At 43.1% G+C, this 26,573-nt stretch overlaps 1 protein-coding gene across 1 annotated transcript in view; it reads left to right on the top strand.

Annotated features, from left to right (window-relative positions):
- The window catches only part of COL23A1 (collagen type XXIII alpha 1 chain), a 395,641-nt gene that overhangs the window by 267,635 nt on the left and 101,433 nt on the right, over positions 1-26,573 (top strand). Inside the window, exons 3-4 of the mRNA XM_075900481.1 lie at positions 10,409-10,453; positions 15,345-15,352. Coding sequence (XP_075756596.1) covers positions 10,409-10,453; positions 15,345-15,352 — 53 coding nt within the window. The remainder of the gene's footprint in view (positions 1-10,408; positions 10,454-15,344; positions 15,353-26,573) is intronic.

Below are 26,573 nucleotides of genomic sequence, written 5' to 3'. Positions count from 1 at the left end.
TTTTAACGGAAAAGTTTTTCCGTTAAAAGTATTTCCGCAAAAGCACGTCTAGATTGGCACGGATGCTTTTGCGCAAAAAGTGCTTTTGCGCAAAAGCATCCGCGGCCAGTCTAGACGCGATTCTGCAAAGAAAGCCCTGATCGCCATTTTAGCTATCGGGGCTTTTTTGCGCAAAACAGTTCTTCCCTGTCTACACTGGCCCTCTTGCTCAAGTATTCTGATACTAGTTTGCATTGAATAGTGTTAAATTCCTGAATTCAGAAGCAAAGTGTGAGGGATCTAGGAATCTAAAATTTTCTCCTGGTTTTGGTGTGATGTAAGTGGAATTTGGGGAGGCCTTGAGGACACACAACAAATTCAGTGCTCTTGCGCAAATTCAAGCAGCCAGTGTAGACAGCTGGCAAGTTTTTGCGCAAAAGCAAGTGCTTTTGCGCAAAATATTGCCAGTCTAGACGCACCCCAAGAGTAAGTCATAACAAAAGAAAGTAAACAATCAACATAAGTGCAATTGTGGCTTTATTCCAGTTACTTCTTAACCTATATCTTAAATAAAAATTCATTTTTATCTTGGAGCCCTAATGAATAAACAAAAGAGCTGAATGCACTGACAATCTGAAGAAGCTGCCTGGTATGGGGAGAAAAGAAAATCTGTTTCCTGAAATATATAAAACAGCATTACATTCTGCAGCTTTAGCACTCAGAATTGCTTCCATTAAAACCAATGGCATAGTCTCCATTACTTTCAAAGGGAGCAGTTTGTTTTTTTCAGTAGTTTAAACCTGTGGTAAAATGCCAAGATGTCACTTCAGTTAGCTCTTCAAATGATCCGGGATGCTTTGTCATTGCAAAAAGAGTTTGCTTACGGTAAGTTACGGAGGTAACCAGAATTAAGAAAATCAGTTATGTTGTGGGAATGTCCTCAGCAGTGCTTCTGATCTAGCTGAGCTATAATGTCTTTAGCTAAAGTGCATCACTCTCCTCAGTCTGAGCAACCCGTTTGATGTAGTCAAGTTACTGTTTGCTTTTCCTTAAAGGGTGAAATTTACTCCCTATGCAAGGAGATGGCACAAAGCCTGTGCACCACATAACTCTCGGGCCTTTTCTTTACTATGCGGTGGATTGATGCTGCAGTGATCGATCCAACAGCGGTTGATTTATCACATCTGCTTAGATTAAACAAATCTATCTCTGGGCATTCTCCTGTTAACTCTGGTTCTCCACCAGGATGAGAAGAGTAGCCAATGTCGACAGGAGGGCTAGGGTTGCCTGGTGTCCAGTATTCACCTGGACAGTCCAGTATTTTCGCCTCATGTCCAGTAAAAAATTCAGAAAATACCGAACACCTAAAATGTCCAGTATTTTCTGATTTTATTTTCCCTGTCAGGAGGCGAAAATACCAGACACCTGGCAACCCTACAACACACTCAGCAACCTGGCCCAGAGGCACTCCCACTCCCCACCGGGCCTGCTGGATCCCTCACCCCCTTCCCACCGCTTCCCTGGTTCCACAAGGTCTTGTCTTGTGGCTGGAACAGAAAAACAAAATGGCCACCAGCAAAAAAAAAAAGCCTCTTCTTAAAGGGGCCATGCTGATTTTTTTATTTTTTTATTATTTCTTTTGCACAACAACTTTGGTCTCCTCCCCCCCCCCCCCCTTTTTTTTTCTCAACAGAATTTTTTTTCCCGGGTTTTTTTGGGGGGGAGGGGGCAGTTTGGTATTTTTGGTTAAACCATCTAGCAACTCTAGGGAGAGCAGCCCCTGCCGACCTTACTGCATGGAAGACGTTGTGGTAAGGACGTAGCTGAAGAGTTGTGTTGGGTAGATCGACGGGGGAATTCAGTGGCGACAAGGCCTCCCTTTGCGCTGGTCCTCTGCAAATAGACTGATGCCTTGCTGCTCAATGTTCACAAACTGCGAAAGCATGGAACGTGGGCTCTCGTCATTGGAACTTATTTTGTCCACACCTGTCTCCATGCAGCCTAATTGAAATCAATGGAACTGAGAGCATGAAGAGGTTTTTTCTTCTTCTTTCTTCAATTTTATGGTACATTTGGAGGGAGAGGGGAATCGAAATGAATTTCAAATCTGTATTTCCAGCATGATTAAATCAGTCTTATAACCAGTCACTAGCGGTTAGTTAAATTGTTATGCACTACAATGTATGGGAGTAAAGGCTTATTCTCTTGGGCTGAGAGATAAATGGGTTTTGAGTGGGAAGCTGGGATTATAATTTGCTGGGTTTTCCAGTCAAGACAATTCAGTTTAACCTATTGTTTGCCTTCGTGCTTTCATACACCTTCTTCATTCCGCGATACATTCTGACCTGTGCATAAATGGCTTGTGAGGAGAGTGCTTCCTAAAGGTCCCTCTACTCTGATGTGCACAGACCACTGTCATGGGATGGGAGGGTCCATTTTAGACCTCCCAATTACTCCTTTGGTGTCTTTTGATTGAATCCTGTTGGATGTGCTTCATGTAGTGAGGTCATCTTGCTTTGGGACTTTGAAATTAGAAAATGAACTTTCTCATGAAATTCACTAGTGCAGCTATTGGAGACTAAGGCCAAGTTAGTCAAAAGTGAGATGAATGATGGTGGGTGTCGACGTTTTGCGGAACCCAGTGTGAGATGCTTTAAGGAGGCCTAACTTTCAAAGGGTGAGTGCTCAAAAATTTCTGAAAGCCACATCCACTTCAGTTATCTCAAGTCGGGCACCCCACGTTAGGAGTCACTTCAGAAAATCCTGGCCTATAGGTAGCAAGTGAGTTGTGTTTTTTTAATGGTGCTGATGGCGTTTCTCCTCAAGACCTTTTTTTCCACAGATATTTGGTCAGGAAAACCCATGTGACTTGTTCTGTGACCAGGTAGATGGCCCCGTATTTCCCTATACTGAAGTTTTTTATGCCGATGTTTCTCAATTCGGCTCAGAGTCTTAAGAGTGAAACCAGAGACACCAGAGTTTTTATGTGAAATACTACTTTATTGGAACGGGATTCCATAATATAGAGCCTCGGGAGGGGAATAATTTTGATAATCTGCAATTAAAATAACTGACATGTCTTTTAAAATATGTCAGTTCTTTAACTAATACAGTTTTCCTTTTGTTAATACTCCAGCAAAGGCTATGGGATATGTATAACACATGGACTTAAAAGTACAGTGCTCTTATGGGAGACATGAAACAAACGAAATGAAGGAAAATGTGTATTTCATTTGTTTTATTCAGTGGTTTTATCTAAGGTTTTATGGTGTAAAGTTGGATTTTTGAAGTATTGAACACTTTTTTGGCAATTGTCCTAAGCAATTATACTGCTTTTCATTTCTACGTTGATAATACACTTAAATGAGAGGGAATTTTTATACCTATTAAACGGTCTAGACAATTTATTTAGTCAATATTTTCAAGTTATCAGTGATCCCATGATTACTAATGTATGGCCAAGCTGAAGTAAAAGAAACCCCACTGTTACACACGGAGGTATAAGCAACACAACCTAGGAATCTGGCCTAGTGGTCAGAGCAGAATCAGCGAGCAGAACCATAGGAGTGCTCAAGAGACAAGCCAATGGTTAGAACCAGGAATCAGGAGCCAGAATAGACCCAAAGGGCAGAGTTGGAGTCATGGTCAGGAGATATGACAGTGGTCTGAGGCAGGGGTGAAGAATCAGGAGTACAGAGATGATAGGCAGGGACTAGAGCCAGAGTGCAGCAGAAGGTTTTGAAGCAAGGGCCAGAAAGGGAAAAGTAGGAGGTCTGGCACTCCTGCAGGAGTAGAACACACAGAGCAATCAACCACTCTATTGCTCTCCAATCAGGGAGCACGGTAACTTATTGATCCCAGTGGAGCTCACTGGTTTGCTATGTGACTGCACACAAAGGCAGCTGATTTCCTGACCTCACTATCAATTATAAAGTACACAATAGTGGACCCCCACTATAGGTTGAACCTCTCTAGTCCGCCACACTTTGGTCCAGCAACATCCATGATCCAGCATAATTTTAGTGAGACAAATGTTCGCTTCTTATGGGGGTGGCCAAGTTTCCCGCAGTCCCATAAAGTTTGTTTCCAGCCACCAGTCCTGGCTCGCAGTGTTCTGTGTTGTTATTTGGCTCCAAGAGTATGTCTAGACTACATGGCTCTGTCGCCAGAGCCATATAGATTAGTTTACTAGACATACCCAAATGAAACAGTGATTTAAATAATCGCCACTTCATTTAAATTAAAATGGCTGCTGTGCTGTGCCGATCAGCTGTTTGGCGGCACAGCGCTATAGTCTGGATGCTCCGCGGTCGACATCAAAGGCATTTGTCGACCTCCCCAGTAAACCTCATCCCATGAGGCATACCAGGGAGGTCGACAAATGCCTTTGATGTCGATCGCGGAGTGTCCAGACTACAGCACTGTGCTGCCAAACAGCTGATCGGCACAGCGTGGCAGCCATTTTAATTGAAATGAAGCGGCGATTATTTAAATCACCGCTTCATTTGGGTATGTCTAGTAAACTAATCTACATGGCTCTGGCGACAGAGCCATGTAGTCTAGACATACCCCAATTTACCCCTAAATGTCTTCTAAGAGCCCAGTGAACAGTGGAAGTGTTGATAATGCTGCTAGACAATATTGACCTCTCATGGTTCAGCAAATTCTCTGCTTCTGCACTGGTCAGGTCCTGAGTGCTGAATTAGAAAGGTTAAACCTGTATAAGCTATACCTTGGTCCTCAGAAGCTATGTATTTAGTAGGCATCCTTGTTCTCTATAAAAACACACATAATACACAGAAGTTGGCAATAACTTATCTTTCTTTTTAACTGTTTGCTAAACTAGAGACATTTTTGAAAAACTTCCAATGTTGATCAAAATGGATCAGATGAACCAAAGTTGCCAAATCAGATATCTGGTTTACATGGGCTATGGGCTGCTGCTGTTATTGTCTGCACCATTTCAGTTAGACTTGCACTCCAGCAAGGTTAGAATGATGTGGTGCTGTATTAGGCACTAGCTGATAGTGGGCTGCTCCTACAGTTGGTATCCCTGTGCTGTTATCTTGCTAGCAAAGGCAAAAAACATTTTTTAAAAACCTCCATAGTGCAGAAAAGGCTTACAAAGCCAGGAGTTAGTTTCAACTCTGGAGTAGTGTGGAATTAAGCTTTTCCTAGTTATCCTAGTTAAGTTCTACTAGAAGAACACAAAGAAAATGGAGATTTTATAGTTCGTTTGAAGATAATTTTTAAGGATTATGAATTGTTATTCAGCCTCATGTAGTTTGATGCTAGTTCAATAGAATTAAGAGTTAGGTTACATTAATATCACTTGGATAATAGCTATGCCTTCTTTCTCCCCCCTAACCTCATCAGCCATCCCCGATCAGCGCTAGGAATTCTTTATTTACATTTTCATGCAAGATATTTTTGGAGAAGAGAATAAATACAAAGCATAAAGCAGAGTCTGTTTCTAAACACCTTGTCACATTCAAACTAAACAGTCTTATTCCAGCACCTGAGATGTGAGAACTGAGAACAGTGACCCATTAATAGCTTTCCCGTAAAACTGCAGTTTTCGAAACTGGAAGAAATGTGCATTGAAAATATTGCTGTCTGGAAGCATTACGAGGAGTAGTTGATATGCACAATGAAATAGTTGCCATTCAGTAATAAGGTAGGGAGTTCACACTGCGGTGTAGAGCCGACTAGTTTGTTACATTGTGTAGTGGTCGTTAATGCTGTCTAATGTAGGGCTAGTAAAAGAAACATGGAAATCAACACTATGTTAAACTCATAACGAACTATAAAATACTGGCAAAGTTTAAACGCCTGCATTTTCCAGACGTGCAGTAAATCATGGCTAGTTAAGCTAATCTGCCCAAGGGACTTGCAAATGGGGCAGTGTGGTGCCAGACCTGCTCAATGAACTGCCATAATTCTCTCTCCATACCAGAAAAGCAGGTCCCATTGTGCCACATTTGGCTGACTCTTTCCCCCTTGTAATCAAATCTGGTTCCTTGACCTTTTTCTCCTATGCACATGCCTGCTCTTGTGATTAGGTAATTGGCCCTTGTCACTGATAGTTTATGGGTAAACTACCCACCTTACCCTTGTGAAAAATAAGGTAAATTGGAATTCTACGAAAGTAAGGTGAACAGGGTATATCACTCACTACTTGAGTAAGTCTGTGTCATACTGCAGTCAGATTCTGACAAACCTCCACTTTAAATGAACGGTTGTTTCAGTGGTGGGAGAAACTTTCGGCTCTGAGATCCCCAGTCATTAGTCTAATTTTTGCTGATGTATGGTTCAAAATGAACAGGGCACGCTTAGATGGAGAGGCACTAATTTTGTCTGTCTTCCGCACTCAAAAATCATAGTCCTAAAGCTGACCTGCATATTATTTGTTGATCTGCAAGTAGGATTGGGGAAACAGCTGATCTTTCAATTCGCTAGAATTTCTGAAACATTAAAAACCAAATTGGGTCGCATTCAGGCTATGCTGAAAAGGAAAAATTTCAGATTTTTGATTTTTTTAAATAGAAAATGTTAAAAATTAAAAACATTTTGTTCAAACCATCCGAAGAAGAGGGTTTTGCCCACAAAAGCTAATTTATACTACTACATATATATTGGTATGTCTACACTCCATTCCTGTGTTGGCAGAAGGATGCAGATTAGGCAGGTCGACATTGCAAATAAGGCAGGGAGTTAAATATCCCGTGCCTAATTTGCATAAAAATGGCCGTCGCATTTTGCCAACTCAGCACTTTGTCGGCAAAGAGCAGCGGTCTAGAGGGGGAATCTGTCGAGAAAGAAAGCCTTTTTTGACAGATCCCTTATGCCTCCTGCAAGGAGGTTTACAAGATCTGTCAAAAAAGGCTTTCTTTCTCGACAGATCCCCCCTAGACCGCTGCTTTTTGCCGACAAAGTGCTGAGTTGGCAAAACGCGATGGCCATTTTTATGCAAATTAGGCGCAGGATATTTAAATCCCTGCCTTATTTGCAATGTTGACCTGCCTAATCTGCATCCCTCTGTCTGCAGAGGGATGCAGTCTAGACATACCCTATATGTTAGCCTCTAAGGTGCCACAGGACTACTCATTTCAAAACTCAAATGTTAGCTAACCCTTTTTTTTTTATTATTAACATAAAAGCAAGTGGCCAGATTCCCAAAACCCCAGAGAGGAGAAAGTGGCGGTGAGGTACCCCCTTGTACTCTGTAGCTCTCTGATGGAGGCATTTTCCTAGGACAGTGTTTCTTTAACTTTTTAAAACTGAGGAACACAAAATAATAATTTTTTTAAAATGAGGAACACTAAGGATTTTTTGTTAAGAAAAAAAAAGAAAGAAAAGGTTGGGGGAAAGTTATTGAGCAAAAAAAAAGGGGGGGCAGCCATTTTGAATTCTGTTGTTTTCCACGGCATACCGGTGTGCCACGGAACACAGTTTAAGAAACACTGCCCTAGGTTGTAAACGGTCCCGCTGCAAGTTCCTTGGTCCTTCTACTATTTATTTATCTGAACTGGAAACGCTTCAGCAGGAGAGATTGAGACAGGTCACCTGGAGGGAATTGTGGGAAGGCACTCACCTGATTTAGCCTGCATCCCCTCTACGGAGCGACTGGGTTACCAGCCCAAGTGACAGCAGCATCCAGGATCTTACCCAAACCCTGAGTCAGGCCAGCTAGTCTGGTTTGAAAGCACCACTTAAGTGGAGTGAGAGGGTTTGTATGTGGATAGGAGTGGGAAGCAGTGAGAGGCAACTGGGCAGCCTTAGCGTGGGGGCACCTCCAGGGTACGTGCTATAAAGTGCTGAGCACTTAATAAATAGTCATAATTGTATAATTAGTGAATTTGCCTTGGGCCCCGTTCCTTTTGCAGATGCACTTACATAGTTTGTATTCTACTCTGGAAATAGATTTTACATCACTATCCCAGTTCCTCCCTCGGGTATGATTTATGACCTTACATTCTCATTCTGTTTGTTTTTTAGCTTTTGGTTAAGTCCTTTTATTCCCCCTTCCCTCCTCTCATCCCAGGGTCTCTAGCCATTCTTCAAGTTGTCTTTATCAGTCAGTCCTTTAACTCAAAGTGAGTCATCTCAGAGGATATAGCCAGAACCAATCCATTGGTTCAGCATCCCAAGGAAAGTGGATTGTTTCATCTGGCTTTACTTAGATTAGAAAGGAAGGAGAAATTTGCAGCTGAAGCCTACTGTCTGCTAATCCGCATAAGGAAACTGAACTGCAGTGTTAGCAAGCTGTTTCATTATCAAGCCCAATTTACCTTCTTGTTCCTTGGAGAAAAGTTCATGGTTCATGGGAGAAGTCAGGGTGGAAAGGGTCTGTGATGCTTGCTCAGCTGATAGCCATTGGCAATCCAAGTTATACAACAGATTTTGAGACCGCTGCTCTGCAAAACTGAGCAGTTTTGGGTCACAACATTTTGTGTGAACCTTCTTGGTTTTGGATTCAGCCAGACTCAAAACAAAACACAATTGTCGGTCAGCTCTGGATTGAAACCATGCAGAACCGAGAATCCATCCATGGCTTCCAAATGAAGCCAAAACCCCGCCTAGGCTCACTTCACTAGGTGCCAGGAAATGTTTCTTACAACCTGGGCAATGTTTTCTGTTTCCTCAGGAAAGTTTCTTTTAGATCAATGTCAAGCACAGATTCTTCCAGGGTACAGAAAGAAGTCTAATGTTCTGCACTTACCCGCTTTCCAAAAGGGTGTGGGATTTCGCTATAAGTTCATCAAAATTCCACGCAGAGTATGTTAGAGTGAAAACTATGGGACCATAGCGAAGTGATTTAAAGCTAATACCAACTAGGGATATAAAATCCCAATCAATCAGTTAACTTGTTAAATGTTAGATTAATAGAACGTTTAAATGGTTAGCCAGCTAAGCGGGATCCCAGGTGGGAAACTGCTCCAGCCTGGCTAGAGCAGCCCGCAGCTCATAGGGCTTCCACCTCCAGCCCTGCGCTGGGGCTGAGGCTGCTGCTGGCTCCTGGCCCCACGTCGAAGTTGGGGCTGCTGCCTGCTCCCAGCTCCAGCACTGGGGCAGCCCTCCATTCATGGCAGGCTGCTCCCAGGCACCAGTTAACCATTGTCGTAAGCATCATCTGGTAAGGGTGATACTTTTTAGGGATGTTAAAATATCGGTTAATTGAATAGTCGATTAACCTTATGAATTCTTATCGATTGTTGGGGCAGGGGCGGCAGCCAGTGCGCTCTGTATCAGAGGCAGCAGCGCAGGGTGGCAGGCAGGAGCTGGTCCACGAGGGGAGCCAATTTAAAAACCAGCTCCCATCATGAACCAGCTGCCTGTTGCCCTGCACTGCTACCTCTGATAAAGAGGCAGCAGCGCAGAGTGGCAGTAGCCCCAGTCTGGGGGAGGTCTGAGCTCTCAGACCTGGCACAAGCCAAAATTGAGCCAGGCTGCCTATCTGCCCATCTTAAATGCAGAGCCACACCAGGGGTAGGTCCCGGACCTGCCAAAAGCCAGCCTGCTAAAAAATGTAGTGGCAAGGGGAGAGAGGAGGGAAATGCGTGTAGCCTATAGCATTAACCGATAACCTTTTGCTTATCAGTTAATTGGTTAATCGACTACACTATTACATTCCTAATACTTACTGGGTAACCAAATACCCATTCACATCATGACAGGAATGTGCACATAGGTGCGGATGGGAGAACTCTACCTAAGGGGATTTGACCTCATCATGCAATTCACATGTCTCACCGATCATAGGAAGTGTCAGCTCGGAAAAATGGCTGCTTTCTTCCAACCGGGCAATTGCAAAATATACAAAAGCTTCAGAAGGATAGCTGAGTTAGTCTGTAACTGGAAACATTTAAAAAACAACAAATAGTCTCGCAGCACCTTAAAGAAAAGAAAAAATAGGAAAAAAATAGGGAATTGAATTGTTCAAGTTACAAGAGGCCGATAAAAACAATTTGCACCTTTTTTATTTCCCCCTCCTTTTCCTTCCCTCCCTCTCCTTCCCCTCCCGCCTTCCCTTATTTATTCTTGGATCTGGGCTTCAGTCATCTGAAGAAGTGGGTTGTACCCACAAAAGCTCATGATACCATCTTCATGCAAAATACGCAGGGAGAATTCCCCTCAAAATGGAATGTGAAAGGGGAGAGCATTCCCTTCATGGGCTGCAGCGTTGGAGCAGTAAACAGAGACATTTTCTCCAAAGCAGATTTGTGTGATACTGGCCATACTACAATGTGTCTTTCACACCTAATGTATTTCAGATGATGCATAGAGGGTGGGGGCAGATGTGAGGAAGCTTGGGATTTAAAAGGAATGGCTTGTTGCATATTGTCTCATGGCCCAGTTGCCTGTGAGGTTCATTTCCTCTGACAGTGATTTCCATGTAATAAATCGCTCTTTTACTTCATTTCCACAGGCCCTCCAGGAAGGCGGGGAAAGCCTGGACGAAGAGGAGAACCTGGTAAGACTCATATTTCCTCCTGAGGAGTGTGGTGCCCGCAGGTGATCACTGGACTAGTGCTTAAAAGTACTTGAACTGTTTGAGAGAGATACTAGCCACATTTATCATATCCCAGGAGATGTCCCATCTCCCATGCCCAAGAGGTTATCTGTTGATGTGAAAACCCTCCAGCTCTATTCTTACCTAGCCACAGTGACTTAAAGGGGCACTGCCACATTCAGTGCACAGGTGTGTCTGTGTATAATTTATCAGACTGCTATTTCTTCCTTTTGCCATGTATGCCAAGAAAGTCAGGACCTGGTGAAGGGAGGTAGGCATTAGAACAGTTATAGCAGGTATTAATACAGACAGAAATATAAAAGGCACATACACCACGTCTCAGGAACTGTGCACTGGCCTGTTCTGTTAGGATTACTTATACATAACACACCCTGTGTAGTCTATTAAAACACGCCCAGACTTGGAGTCAGGAATGGGTGAATTCTGAGCCTAACTTCTTGTGTTGGTTTTGAGGGCACAAATCCTTGAGTTTCACCCATAGTCTTTACCTGAGCTAGCTAACTCATGTAAAAACTACAAACTTCATCTTTTGCTAAGATTTCCTCTTGTGTTAGTGACCATATTTTAGCAAACTTGAGTTAAGAATACACTGATCTGATTTGTGAAGATTCCTTTTCTGCCACTCTTGTGAAATGGGGCTAAGGCTACTTCTATATCAGCTTCAAAAGGGTATTCTTTGCTCTATGCTTTGAAGCTACAAGGTACTACAGAAGTAGAATGGAGCATGGTTAGTGCAGGAAGGTGAAGAGCAACATGGAGTTTGTGAACATTTAAACAAATTTTAAAATGGCGCATGAAATTTTGGGGCCCCCAACCTTAACGGTGCCCTTTTAATTTGGTCTAAGCAAATGTGGTAGTGCAAATATTTATTTTTAATTAGCAATGGTGCTTCTGTTTGTTTATTAATTTATTTTTAACTAGAAATGTTTGCTGTGCCTTGGAAATAGCTGCATTTCAAGGGCAAGCCAAAAATATTCTCAGCAGGTGCAACATCTGTGGCTGTAAGACCATGCTGTTCGTATCCCAAACTGATGTAAATACTAAGCTATGAAGTTCTAAAACACACATAATGGAATCAGTGATAGAGAAGCAGCCGTGTTAGTCTGGTCTAGCTGAAACAAAAGACAGGACTATGCAGCACTTTAAAGACTAACAAGATGGTTTATTAGTGATGAGCTTTCATGGGAGTGGCTCTAGCCCACGAAATATCACCTCATAAACCATTTTCTTAGTCTTTAAAGTGCTGCATAGTCCTGTCTTTTGTTTCATAATGGAATCAGTGGTTTGTAAAAGTTGTATGCATAAAAGGAAACAACAAGGAGTCTGGTGTACATTAAAAATTTAACAAATGTATTAGTGCTTTAGGGCATAAGCTTTTGTACAGCATGGTGTCAGCCTGTGGAACTCAATGCTTCAGGAGAACGTGTAATCAAATACTCTAGCTGAATTTTCAGTCAGGGATGAATAATTTTAAGACCATCAGTATTCTCAATTATGAGGTGATGGAGCTACGGAAATCATACATTACAGGACATAGAGGTTAAGAAATAATTTCCCTCACTTCCTCACTAGAGGCCATCGCATATTGGGCATGGTAAATATCAGAGATTGCTGTAGCCAGCAAAAGGATATTGGACATTATGGGACAGTGACACAACCTGCTACAGTGCATCCTGTTCTGCTCGAGTAAGCCCAACTGTCGAGGCTGAGTATTTTGTCATGTGATTTGGATTCCTTAATGTTGCACTCTGCTCTATAAAGTCTTTGACTGACTACAGGATTCAAGCAAGTGCGAACTGCAACATTCAAACAGAGTAGTGTTCAAATACATCAGTTTATTGAATTTTCTTTTACGCCATTTTCTATCTATTTAGTTGTCAAATGTTTTAAAGCGGCTTGGGATGATGATTTGCGAGAATTTGCTCTCAATCCACATTTTAATATTTTACATGAAGTCTGAAAATACAATTATTGCAATTGTAGCAATAGTATTAAAATAACATCTAGGGTCCCAAAGTGAGATCAGGGCCTCCTTGTGCTGGGCACTGTACAGACATGGTAAAAGACTAACTCTGTCCCAAAAAGCTTCTATTTAATTTACAGATAGGAAATAGAGGCGCTGAGAGACTAAGGCTACATCTGCACTGCATCCCACTTGCTCAAAAGCCTGTGCAAAAGAAGCGCAGATTAGCATATTGCCACGCTTCATTTGTATAATTAATTACGGGGCATTTTTTGCGCAAGAGGCTTTTGCGCAAAAAGGAGCCGTCTACATAGCTCCCTTTTGCGTCAAACCACCCTCTTGTGCCAAAACGGCCCCTAATTAATTATGCAAATGAAGTGCTGCACTATGCTAATCCGCACTTCATTTGCATAGGCTTTTGCACAAGAGGGATGCAGTGTAGACGTAGCCTAAGTGATTTGCCTAAGGTGATATGGGGAGTCTATTGCAGAGCAGGGGGTTGAACTGAGGTCTCCTGAATTCCAGTTCAATGTGTTAACCACAAGAATATCCTTCCTCTTAAGGCACAGGAAATAGCCCTGGGATCAGATGACAACCAGCAGAGGAATTATAAAGAATTAATGAGACTCAAGTATGTCTCTTTGAATTTTCTGTAGATGGGGAGGAAAATCAAGGAAAAGCTGTAGTTGTTTTTGGCAGGGAGGCTCACAGGGTGCATACTTGTGGTAGAGGGTTAAACTGATGCGTTACTCTGTGATGGAACAAAAGCACACAATACAATACATTAGATACACAGAGTGGTTAAACACAGCCTATGTAATGAAGCCCCTGAGACTTGTCATGCTGTATTACAGATACAAAGAAAGGCAAAGAGCAGACTTCCCTCTGCATATTGGTTTTGCTGTGGCTGCCAAACGTTTGTTTTCCTGGATAGCTTGAATATATATTTATATATTTGTTTCAGAATCTTACCACACATAAACCAGGTCCTTGTTCTTTCACCACAGCTGATAAATGGGAATAAAAATGTGTTTGCCTAGCATGATAACATCCCTCCCTAGAGACTAGTGGTTACAACTTCACAGCCTCCAGACGAAAACTGTCTCAGTGCCAGAATGCTCAGCACTGATTCAAGTTTGCCCTGGGGGAGGCCTTTCTCTGGCAGTGGTTAAATTAGGAATGTTAAAGCTTTCTAATACATATGAGGCAGTCGATAGATTTGTTTTAAAATCAATGTTCACAGTGATGTTGGCGAGATCAGCCTAGTTCTTCCAGCCACACCCTCTTAATTTAAAACCCAACTGAATTCCATTTCTTTTCTGTTTAGCTGTGGACAGTATAAAAATTAACCAGGCAGCTATCAACATATAGGAAATTTTGTTCGTCTCTAAGGTGCCACAGGACTACTCATTGTTTTTAAAGTTACAGACTAACACGGCTGCCCCTCTGACACTATTGCCGCTCATAGTGAAATTACACTAGTGCTAAACCAACATTGGGTAAAAGTGCTCATGCCCTTAATATAAATGGGTTCAGTCTGCTAATCTGCTTGGAATTCCACAATTATTACCTAGCCAGATAGGTGTTAAATACCACATTCCAAAGGGATTATCACCTTCCCCTCCTCCTCTGCTCTTACTGATTGGGGACAAAAAGATAAATTGTTTCTACCCCATGAAGGGAAGGAATGGAGAGGAATTCCTGGCTCCTAGTCTTGCTGCAGCTGCTTTCTGAGATTATAAAGAGAGATGGTTTTGTTGCAGCTGCTCACTTTTGGAAGTGATTTGGCCTTCCAAGCGGCCCCATCTCCATCATGCCTGCCTGCCAGTGTTGTTACCAATGTTAGGCTTTCGGTGGGTACGTGCTGGAAATGTTCAGTGCTGAGATAGCCTTTAGTTGAAAGAAAGTTTTGAAACTCTCCTGAGTTCCACAGCACATGCCTGGTCTTATCGTTTAGCCTGGTCAGGACAACAGTGTGCTAGAGGCCAGGATTGTACACTTCAAAAGTAAATGAAGGCATTTTAGTACATGCTCTGAGTGTCATGGAAAGGTCTAAAAAGTCTCAGAGAGTTAGCCATGGTAGTCTATAATAACTTTAAAAACAACAGGCTGTCCTATGGCACCTTAGAGACTTGCAAACCCCATGTCTTCAGATGAGTTTGAGTGGAGAAAAAAGGCGAACATGTTCCCCTTTTTTCTTCACTATGAAAAGGTCTGTGCAAATATGCAAAGTGTAACACCAATGGGTAGACTCAAACCTGGGACTTCAGTGCATGAGCCTTTACTGCATGAGCTAAAAGCCAGCTGGCTGTTAGCAAAGGGTGTAAAGCAGATTCATTCTCTCTCTGTAAGTGGTCTCAGAGACACTAGACACAACAATATCACACCCAGAAGGCATGGGTTATAAAAATAAATGTGAATTTGCGGGGAGGGGGGATTCATGAGTCCCACAAATGAATCCCCTTTATGCCCTTGACTACAGCCCCAATTTCTTTTAACGGTCTTCATTGACCTTCCTGTTTAAACAGGAACAATGCATAGATTTGCAAAGCGGTTTTGTCAGTGTCAGTACGGTTAAACAGTCCACAGATTTATTGAGTCATTGACTCTATCTGACCCATTTTATTTACTCCTGCAGTCTTCTGGCTCTAATTTAATTGTTTCCATGCCTCTGACAGAGGAGCAGCTAGTGCCGTGAATTGCACATCTGTTTCAAAGATGCACACGAAGGAATCACCTTCATAATAGGCATTTAGACGCAGCTTCCTGGAAGAGGCTGCTTAAAAAAAAAAAAACATGCATCTTAATATTGTAGCTATGAGACCAAGATCCATTTGAACCGCCTTCATCCATGTGTCTGTGATCTAGGAACACCTGTGGTTCGGACCCTCACATGGCCCTTACAGACCCCATCTTTGCACATGCACACCCACGCTCCTTATCTCCCTCCCACACCCTGCAGCCGCAGCATCAATAACAGTTTAAATACAGTGCATTAAGGATTTGTCTTATGACATGTTATGACATGCTAGGGATGTGAATGACTCGTCAACAATCCGATAAGCAAATACTTATCTGATAGTCGATACACTAGTCGGCTAGATGCTTCCCCCCTGCCTTGCTGCCTCTATAAGAAAGAGGCAGCAAGAGAGGGAGAAGAAAGGGTGCTTCAAAGCAGCAGTGCCGTATGGAGCCACCGCATTGAAACACCATGTGCATCCTGGGGTCTGCTGCTTTGTGTTGAGAGTCCCTAGATGGCCCGGGCTGCCCATGGTGTTTCAAAGCAGCAGTGCTGCATGGAGCCCAGAGTCAGCTGGGGACTGACCCCGGGCTCCATGTGGCGCTGCTGCTTTGAAAACATCCTTATCGACTAATCAAATAGTCAATGCAAATTGTATCCACTATTCAATTAGCCAATTAATCGAAATTTAACGTAAGAATGGCCATACTGGGTCAGACCAAAGGTCCATCTAGCCCAGTATCCTGTCTGCTGACAGTGGCCAATGCCAGATGCCCCAGAGGGAGGGAACACAACAGGTAATCCTCACACGATCCCACTCCTGTCACTCATTTCCAGACAAACAGAGGCTGTGGACACCATTCCTACCCATCCTGGTCAATCCTTAATACATAGAGGCTGTGTCTAGACTGCATCCCTTTTCCGTAAAAGGGATGCAAATTAGACACATCGCAATTGCAAATGAAGCGGGGATTTAAATCCCCCCGCTTCATTTGCATAAACATGGCTGCCACTTTTTTCCGGCTCGGAGCTTTGCCGAAAAAAAGCGCCAGTCTAGACGGGGATCTTTCAGGAAATAAAGCCTTTTCCGAAAGATCCCTTATTCCTTTTTTTTAAGAGGAATAAGGGATCTTTCGGAAAAGGCTTTATTTTCCGAAAGATCCCCGTCTAGACTGGCACTTTTTTCTGGCAAAGCCCCGAGCCAGAAAAAAGCGGCAGCCATGTTTATGCAAATGAAGTGGGGGGGATTTAAATCCCCGCTTCATTTGCAATTGCGATGTGTCTAATTTGCATCCCTTTTACGGAAAAGGGATGCAGTCTAGACACAGCCATACAGTATTCTACAATGGTTTGCACATACAAAAGCTTTAGTAATAGACGTTGTTTAACCTTCATGGTTCAGAATATTCCATAATCTGGCATAGCCTATTTCCCAAAATTGCCAGATTATTCAGATGTATTTTAAACAACTAATCAATCTCACTTGGGATGCACCATCCTATCCTCACTTTTCAGGTGTGTCCAATGTTTCTTGAAAAATGAGTGCTTGGGCAGCCACCCAGGAGAGATTCAGATGCCACCCAGATGATTAGCAGAGCTTCCACAGCTGGTAGCATGTGTTTCTCCTGGTGGTGCACATCTGCACATGCCTTGGTGAATAAACAAACTTTATTCTGCACATGGATGGAAAAAAGTTAGCAGGAACATTGTGTGTGTCCACAGAAATCCACTGCATGAACACTGAGTGCATCAACTGGCTTAGGGGGTCTCGCTTATCTTTGCAACAGACAAAGCTGTTTTCGACACAATGACAACAGTGAACTTCTGTAGCGTGTACTGCAGATCCATGGCTGTCCTTGTGCTTTCTGGGCTACTTGAAGCATCTGTTCCTTTATTCCTCAAAAAATGTGGTTTACAGGATCTTGCTCAAAAGGGTTTTTTTTTTTCAGACAAATGGCCCCGTCTACACAGGGCTTTTTAATGGCAAAAACTTCTTCCACAAAAAGGATCAGCAGAAGATATGCAAATGAGTGTGCAAGATATGCAAATGAGTGCACCATTTGCATATCCTCTTCTGCAAAAAACCCCGCAGTGTAGACGTAATCCCAGATAGAATACTAAAAACTATCCAAGGTGTTGCCATGAAAGCAATTTCTATTCTGGGAAAGGGTATCCTGTTAGAAAATGTGCTGATGTGTTTTAACTGAAACAATTCGACACCCTGGTAGAGACAGGGAAAAGTGATATTTTAAAATGGGTTCACTTGCTCACAGTTACCATCTATAGCCAGTTCATAGATTTTAAAATATAACCATCTTTGCCCACACGAAGGGCAAAGCATTATGCACGGCATGTTAATATGGTCTCAAACATTACGGCTGCGTCTAGACTGGCATGATTTTGCGGAAATACTTTTAACGGAAAAGTTTTTCTGTTAAAAGTATTTCCGCAAAAGAGCGTCTAGGTTGGCACGGATGCTTTTGCGCAAAAAGTGCTTTTGCACAAAAGCACATGTGCCCAGTATAGATGCGCTTTTGTGCAAGAAAGCTCCGATGGCCATTTTAGCCATCGGGCTTTCTTGCGCAAAAAATTAAGGTGCCTGTCTACACTGGCCCTCTTGTGCAAGTATTCTTGTGCAAGAGGGCTTATCCCTGAGCGGGAGCGTCAAAGTATTTGCGCAAGAAGCACTGAATTCTTACATTAGAACGTCGGTGCTCTTGCACAAATTCAAGCGGCCAATATAGACAGCTGGCAAGTTTTTGTGCAAAAGCGGCCGCTTTTACTCAAAATCCTGCCAGTCTAGACACAGCCTGCATGTTTTCCCAGTGGAGATGAGGCCTAATTGATTCAAGCCCCATTAGTACGACAGTGGCACAGCTGTACCTATATAGGTGAGCCATTTCAGCGTGCCTGGCAAAGGCGCTCTGTGTCAGCCTCTGCAAAGGGCAGAAGCTAGATTGGTGGGAGAGCTTTTGCTGTGGTGCACAGGAACACCTCTGACAGTGTAAGTCACATCGCTCAGGGGATTGGTTTATTGACACTCCTGAGTGACATAAGTGATGTCAACAGAGACTGTAATCTAGACACAGCCGTAGTGCCCGTCTCTAAATTATCATGGACAAATGTGGTATTTCAACACAAGACTTTGTATCTTAGCTAAAGCAAAATACAGGAGTATGTAGCACTTTAAAGACTAACAAGATGGTTTATTAGATGATGAGCTTTCGTGGGCCAGACCCACTTCCTCAGATCAAGTAGTGGAAGAAAATAGTCACAACCATATAAACCAAAGGATACAATTTAAAAAAAAATTAAAAAATGAACACACATGAAAAGTGCTTTTCATATGTGTTCATTTTTTAAAATTGTATCCTTTGGTATATATGGTTGTGACTATTTTCTTCCACTACTTGATCTGAGGAAGTGGGTCTGGCCCACGAAAGCTCATCATCTAATAAACCATCTTGTTAGTCTTTAAAGTGCTACATACTCCTGTATTTTGCTTCAGCTACACCAGACTAACACGGCTACATTTCTATTACTATGTTAGCTAAAGGCATTCTATCTGGTGGTTCTTTTCTATGCCTCTTCTCGTCCAAAAACACTAGTATCCAGGACAGAGACAGAAAGACATTATTTCTGCTCACCATATCAAGTGTCGTTAGGTAGGATTTAACTGACTCTTATTGATTCAGGGAGCCTGAATTGTCTCCAGTCTGTAAAGTTGTGATAGAAATAAATATTTAGTATAAGTAAATACTATACTAAGTAAAACATTTCTTAGATTGTGACATTTTTGGGACAGGGACCTTCACTTCATTATGTATTTGTGCAGTGCATACCGCAACAGGGCCATGGTCCATGAAAGAATTTCTAGAGTGCTCTTGCAACTTTATAACATTATCCACAAGTTCTGCATCAAACTGTAGTTTTCTGGTTTATGAGTTTCACTGTTGCAGTGTTCCATGCTGAATGCTAAATATGCCAATATAATCCATTCCCAGGAGAGCTGGCAGAATGACATGGGGTTAAAAAATTGGGTGTCTCTTAAATATAATGATTTCAAAGACAATGAGGAGTCCTGTGGCACCTTAAAGACTAGCAGATTTATTTGGGCATAAGCTTAACTGTGGAGGTTAATCAATAAGCCCAGGCGCATCAGTTAACCCATGTATACGGTTACAGTTTCACATCCCTATTCAAAATCTCAAATGTTAAAGTATTTGAGACAGTTAAAAGCATTTCTTACCCAGCTCTAGTACAGATGTGGATTCAATATTTTGCAAACTAAAAGTTTGTTTTGAAATGTTGGCTGAGTAACATGTTAATCTGTTGAAGGATATTTTTCATGTATGTTGCTACTAAAGCACTGCATAGGGATGGCTAATACTTATATTTGTTGACCTCCAAGATTATTGGGTGCTAAAAAACTGAGGGCACATTTACACAGCAGAGCTAAAGCCTAAATAAGCTACACAACTTCAGCTACGTCAATTGCGTAGCTTAATTCGAAAGAGCTTATTGCTGTCTATACAGCAAGAAGTCCGACAAAGAACACTCTTCCTCTGACTTCCCTTACTCCTTGTAAAATGAGGGTTACAAGAGTCAGAGTAAGAAGTCCTCCGGCTTGACATTATTTTGACATTATGTCAAAATAATTGCTTGTAGTGTAGACGCGGACTATGTTATTTCAGAATAACGTCAGTTATTCCAAAATAACACTGTGTCTACAGAGCTATATCTGGTTAATCATCAGTTCTTGCTGTTACCCTTATCTTTCATTACTCCTTCTCTCTCACTGCTTGTGTCACCCCACTTGCTGCATCCTGCTTAAATTATGCTGATTCATGCAAATGAGCAGATTTCTGCTTTGATGCCTATTAATGTTCTCTTTCCAGAGCAGGATGTCAGTTGGATTTCCCAAAAGACAGAGTAGAGTTAAGCATGTGCAAAAACCATGTACGGGATTGAAACCTAAAGTTGGCAGACCCTGTCCTGAAGGGCTGTCTTTTACTATGTGTTTGTACAGCTCGCAGCACAGTGGAGTCCTGATTCTTAGTGGGCCTGCAGGTATTAGAACAATAAACATTCTTCCCACCTCTCACATAGATTTTTGATTAACAAAATGTGCGGGGATGCATGCTTTGGACGTATTGTCTCTACTCTGAAATTTCCTTGATCTGTCAGTGTTGGATGTGAATATTGTAATTGAAAGGAGAAACTAATCCTGCATCCTAGCTGTGGTTTGTCCACTAACTGAGCAGTTGCTTGGGCGTGTTCCTAATCACCCCCCAGAAATCAGAGGGAAACACCCACTCATACAAGTAAGGCCCAAGAGAAAAATGCAAGAGTTCAAAGAAGTAAACACAATTGAAAATAATTATCTAAACCAGATTTTAAAATAGCCACCCTGGAGATTCCACAGCACACAAGAAGATGAAGGCAAGTGAAGTAGTGCCAAAATAGAGCCTGGCATTTGGTCTGTTAAGAGTGTTGATATTTCTGGGCTTTTCATTTTAAGACCTATGGTATATGTAACTCTTGGGACAATCAAATGCAGATCTGGCATCTCAGGCCTTGATCTTAGGCCCTTTGAGGTCTATAGCAAAACCCCCCTTGATTTTTATGGTGGAGAATCAGACTCTCCCCGAATTTTTGCAAAATCTCGTCTTTGTTCTTTATTTTCCTTTGTCCAAACTTTATAGTCGTGTTCCTTTTTCTTCTAGCAGGGTTGAAAGGCTTTGATAGATAGGTGGGTCTGAAAATGGCTGGCTCTGGCCCAGTTTTTACAATTTTGGGGACTCATTCCAAAGTCCCCCTCCTGCAAAAATAATGAAATCAAAAGATTGTAAATTCTTTGAGCCTGGGGTTCTCCCTTACCATATCTTCGCACAGTGCCCAGCACCATATGCCCCATTCAGGTAGGCCTTTAGCCACTACCATAGTTGTTACAATAAATAACTAAAACTGGATTGTCAACTAACTAATCTGACTTCATCTTCACCCAACATAACCACCTTTGTGCGCCTGTGAGCATTTTCAAATACTTTTATATGCTGTTAGAGTTCTGTTATTAAATGTAAAACCATCATTATAGGACTTGTTTAAAACTAGCAGTAATAAATGCTGCAGGTTATAGATAAGAATGGCATTCTGCCATAGCTATGTTTGTTAATGGGGAATCTGTCAGAAACAGCTCAGACTTTGTTCTGTAGGTTATTTTGTCTTCCCATTTTCCTTTCTAAACTATGCCTCCAAAGTAATTTGTTATGGAGTCCCAAATTTACAAAGGCTGTTTCCAATTTTTACTTGTTATAATAATAATAATAATTTCCAAGCGGTTTTATTCTGTCTGTAGAACACTGAAAGTAATTCTCACTACTCAACTTTATTATTCATAATTTTGGCAAATTTCTCCGAAAGGGAGAGCGCATCATGCAGTGTGCTTGCCTCTGAGGAATGGAGCACATCGCTAACTTCTTTGCTTATTGCCTTGATTTAAAAAATGACTTTTTTTTGTAGCAGACAAGTGTCTCATGACTGGTCTGTGAAAAACAGTGAGCAAGTCAGAATTATGTTTTTCTTCGTCGGTATTTTTGCTTAATCAAATTTGGTTCATTCATAGAACCCTTAAAGGACTCCTATAACTTTTAGCTGTAATGAAAGTTTCTAGCCAAATTCTGCTCTTTATCAGTAAAAGGCCGACGTAACTCTGATAGCAGTTAGGACAGCAAGGTACTGCTGCTCTTGGTGAACTGCATGTTTAAAAAATCCACAGCAATCCATATGGTTTGATTGAACCTCATAACCAAAGCAGAGGCCTTTTATAAGAGCACGTGACTGATCAGATATCCTAGTTTACATATGTTTGAACGACAGTGTCTGAAAAAGTCAACAGTCTAAAGCAATTAGATATGTCATCGCAATCCCATGTTAAAATGTCCTGACCACACGTCACTTAGTTTGGTGCTCATTAAGATGAAAAGAGGCCTTATGTGGGTGAACTGGTAGAAATTAGTTAATAAATCAAGTTTGCGTTAAGAGCCAGATTCTCTGCTGGCAAATTGGCTTAGGTCCACTGAGTTCAATGGAGCCATGCCAATGTACAACAGCTTAGGATCTGGTCATAAGAAGAAAAATCTGTGAAAGTGCAGTAACAACCACATACATATCCTAAGGTGAAGATAGTGGTCCCGATTCTGAAAGAGATTGCGTTGCTCTAGTAACAAATTCAGCTTTAGGTGTGTGTCCTTCTTATCTATCACCTGCAGCATTCACAGCCCCCAGTGAATTCTCCATGGTCAAGCCCACAGGCTACCAGGTCTTGTGCTGAATTAATTGAACTGGTCTATTGATGCTAACAGGTCAGTTCCAGGTAGTATGTACCCAGAGCCATAATAAATAGTTGGTTTGGATCCTAATTCTGCATGATGATTTGGTTTCTGTTACTTCATTTTTAAACACTTAGATGTTTTAAAGAATTGTGAGCTTGAAAAGACTCATAAACAGAAATATGCTTCTCATTTAAAATTGAGTTTCCAGTAAGCTTCTTTTTTTTCTATTTTAATTTCTCCCACATTTATTTTTCATTGACTCCATTTCTGGTTTTGATCATGGAGGAAATGGAGCATGAAGAGGCCCCAAAACACACAGTGTAAAAAGCTTTCCAAACAAGAGTGGAAGATGGATGTGATTGGTCCACAGCTCAAATGTTCACCTCTGCCGCAGGGGTTGGGATTGAGGGGGCGCTGCAGAAATTGGGGTGGGGTGGGCAGCTGCATGGTAGAGATGCTTATGCAGCATGTTCCCCCTTCCCAGTATCAGCACTTGAAACCTAAGTTCTGTGGGCCTGAGATAAAACCCACTCAAGAGGAGTCTTACTTTTGATTTCAGTTACCTTTGTTTCAGGCCCTGTGATTGGTGCAGCATATTCCCCTCACAGGGCACTGTAAGTTAGCGGTGGCAGCATTACCTAGTGGTTAGGTTCAGCATAGGACTGGGAGTCAGGCGACTGTTTAGTGAAACATGGAGATGAGAAGGAGAAATATGCTACACAGACATTCAGTAGGGGTGGAATTTGTGCTGGTAAGTTGCTATGATTCCGTAGCTCCCTTCCCCAGGCCAGGTCTACACTAGGAGCACTAGGCTGGGGTGGGTATACTGATGTACTGTAGCAACAACACACTCCTCATGGGGATACAGTTTATCTTAGTGACACCCTAACCTTCCTCCACCCCCCCTTCCAGTGAAATGAGCTAGCCCATCAGAAATGCGGCTTTGCCTTCATAACTGCATCTACACTAGGGGCTTTTGCCGGCACAGCTGTGTTGGTCAGGGGTCCCCCACCACTCATCCCATGAGTGACATAGCTCTGCCTACAGAAGCCTGTAATATCGACCTGGCCTCCTACTACCAGACAGCAAAGTGGAGAACAGATTTTAGCTCTACAGCTCTTGCTAGCTCTGTGCCTTGCGCAAGGCTCCCGCGCTAGAGATGAAGATTCAGTTCTATCCTAGCGTGAGCGTGTTCGCATGTACAACTGTGTAATGCCCGCTCCAAAACTGGGCTGTAGATGCAGTGTTTTAGCTACTCGTGGAAAGCCGTCCAACTTGATGCAAACTAGAAATATTGCTCTGACTTCCTGGCCTTCCCTGCCACCTACTGTGTTGTATTGAATGATACTTTTCTTTCTTTGGTTAATAAGTGTTTGGGGTTTGTTTTTGTTTTTCAGGACCTGCTGTAAGTACCGTGGATTTTACTCTTGGCTCAACAAAGTTAAGGCAATTTTTTTTCTCCTTCTGTATCATTTCACAAGAATAACCTTTTTTCATAGAGGTGTGCATGGAAGGAAAATTGGTACCAGATGCTGCTCTTTTTTCTCCCCTCCCCCTCTTGATTATAGACAACTACTTTAAAAAAAAAAAAAGCTTTAAAAATGCTTAACTTGCTGCCCTAAGGAAACTGTGGTAATTTAAAACCCAGCAAATATTCTGTAAAAACATAGTTCTCTTTTTTTAAAGAGTTCTTTGGTCAGTCTCCATGCTCAAAAAATGTGTACACTTTATTCATATTTTAATGTTTTGATGTTTTAAATTTGAAAACTGTCCATCTCGCTTTTCCCATCTCTTGCGTCTCAGACAGTTGAGACTGCATGTCATTAGCGATAGCCCCACACGGCTGTGATTCGGCCAGAAAAATGTATAGCTTTGTTCTCTCTCCGGAGCTGTTTGGTGAGTAATAAACATCCCTCTTGCATGACCAGAACCTTTATGGTGCATGCATTGTTGGCAGGAATGGTTATTGAATATGTGCTAATCCCTCCTCTTAAGAAAACTTTCCGACACATCCATTGTTATCCCCTCCAATGAAATCTCCAAATCTGTTTTTCTCCCAGTGCTCTTGAGGTGAGAAGTTAGCCTCACTGGCACCAGTTAAATGCTATCATCAGTGGGGTTTTCAAATAAACTTAAGGGAATTAGGCGCCAACCACCTTCCATTGACTTTCTGAAAGTCACTGAAAGATATTTAAAACCTTCCACAACTTTTGAAAGTCCTTCCCTTATAGCCTCTTTGTGACGGAGCAGATCTCCTCCGCCCAGCGGGAGCCAATCCACCCCGCACTGACCCTGCGGTAGCACTCACGCTCCTGGGAAGTGGCCGAGAACCGCGAGCGGTTTGCGCCCGCTGCTCGTCAGCCGCAGCCCAGCTGATGGGTGGAAGTGGGGCCGGCCAAGGACGTGGGCCAAACGCTGGAGTACATGCAGGGCGGGAGGACGCTCAGCACATACCCGGAGTCGATGGGTGACGTCAGGCAGCGCAGGGGGAGGTGGGGAAGCTAAACGGTCGGAGCGGAACAGGAAACAAGGGGGGACAGGAGTGGAGAGAGGTCGAAAGGTGAGCGAGCTGGAAGGGATTAGCGTGGTAGGAAGTAGCCCAGGGCAGGGCCTGGAGATAAGGCCGGCGGGCCAGTGAGTTTTGGGCTAAGACCCCACCAGCCGGACAGGGCACAGAGAGCCTGTCCTAAGGGCCCTGGGCTAGGGCCCATGAGAGAGGGCGGGCCCAGGCCCTCTACCCCGCATTTCCAGACTGGGAAAGCGATAGTGCCTAGGAGCGGCACCAGCGAACACCCCTGAATTAAGAGGAGGACACGGACAAAACACTGGCTCCGTAAATCAGAAAGACAGACACAGGTGGGTGTGAGGGACCACCTCTGTACACTCTTACATTTCCTTTCCTTGGTGAGCAATATAATGTCAGTGTCCATTTCCTCAAATACCATTCCCTTCCTGCCAAGGCCTGAGGACTGGGAGGGAGTTATTCTAGTAATCTCTGCAGTTCACTAATAAACCATCTTTTGCTCTAGTTAATCTCCAGGTCTATATATACCATTTAAAGCTTGGAATTGATGATGAAACACAAGTAAAATGTTAAGACTGTAAAACTCAACACTGTTGGTTCATGTGGGTCTGAACAATATTTTGTGTTTAAACTTGGACTTAATGTGCAGTTTTGTCCCTTCAGGTTTCATTTTTCTTTCAGGTTCATTTTTGAATCTGAAAACATAGAGACTCTTGGGCAAAACTGTTGTGTCAGCTTGGTTTTGAGTGGGAATCATAGAAGCGTGTGCATTGAACGAGGATGTTGACTGATAACCCCTTGAAGGGAGGGAAATGGGGCTTGTCTGAAACTCCACCCAGGCACACTTTCAAGGATGGCATGTGGGACAGTGGAGGGGCTAGCAGCCGTATATACTGAGACGGGGCTTGCTTTTCTTCCCGTTCCCCTGATAAGGGAGGGAGGGGGAAGTACGTAGGTTCCCTCTGTGCCTCTCATTCTTGGCTGCTGAAGGGAGGGGGAAGAGGAGTAGTTCACAGAATCCAAATGCAGGTTGGATCTCCCTGGTCTGGCACCCTGAGGACCTGACAGGTCCCGGATGAGGAATTTTTCCGGACCAGAGGAGGTCATTTCTGGAAAACCTGCTGCCAGGCCCCTCACCCGGCCTGCTAGCCTCCCAGCTGTCTCCTCACCTCCTGCTGGCCCCTCTGCCCTACTGACCCCACTGGGCAGCCATTGCTCCCCTGGCTCCGGGCTACTGCACGCGCCTTGCCAGGAAGCTGCACGTACCGCGCTGGAGCTCCGGGACCTGCCGGGCAGCTGTGCACCGCAGATCCCTGCCCCACCGAGCTACCACAGCTCCCAGCCCTGCCAGGCAGCCACACATGTCTCCTAACCCCATTAGGCAGACCGGCTGCCCTGCGCTGACGGTGGGCTCACTGTGGGCAGCCCACTGCCCTGCCAGCCCCGCAGGGATCCTTGCCACTGGTCCTCACCAGGACACTCTGGTCCTGCAACTTCCG

Source organism: Pelodiscus sinensis, chromosome 17, assembly GCF_049634645.1.
Source record: "Pelodiscus sinensis isolate JC-2024 chromosome 17, ASM4963464v1, whole genome shotgun sequence".
Lineage (NCBI taxonomy): Eukaryota > Metazoa > Chordata > Testudines > Trionychidae > Pelodiscus > Pelodiscus sinensis.
The sequence above is the reverse complement of the archived record's forward strand: the minus strand, read 5'-3'. Positions and strand labels throughout refer to the sequence as shown.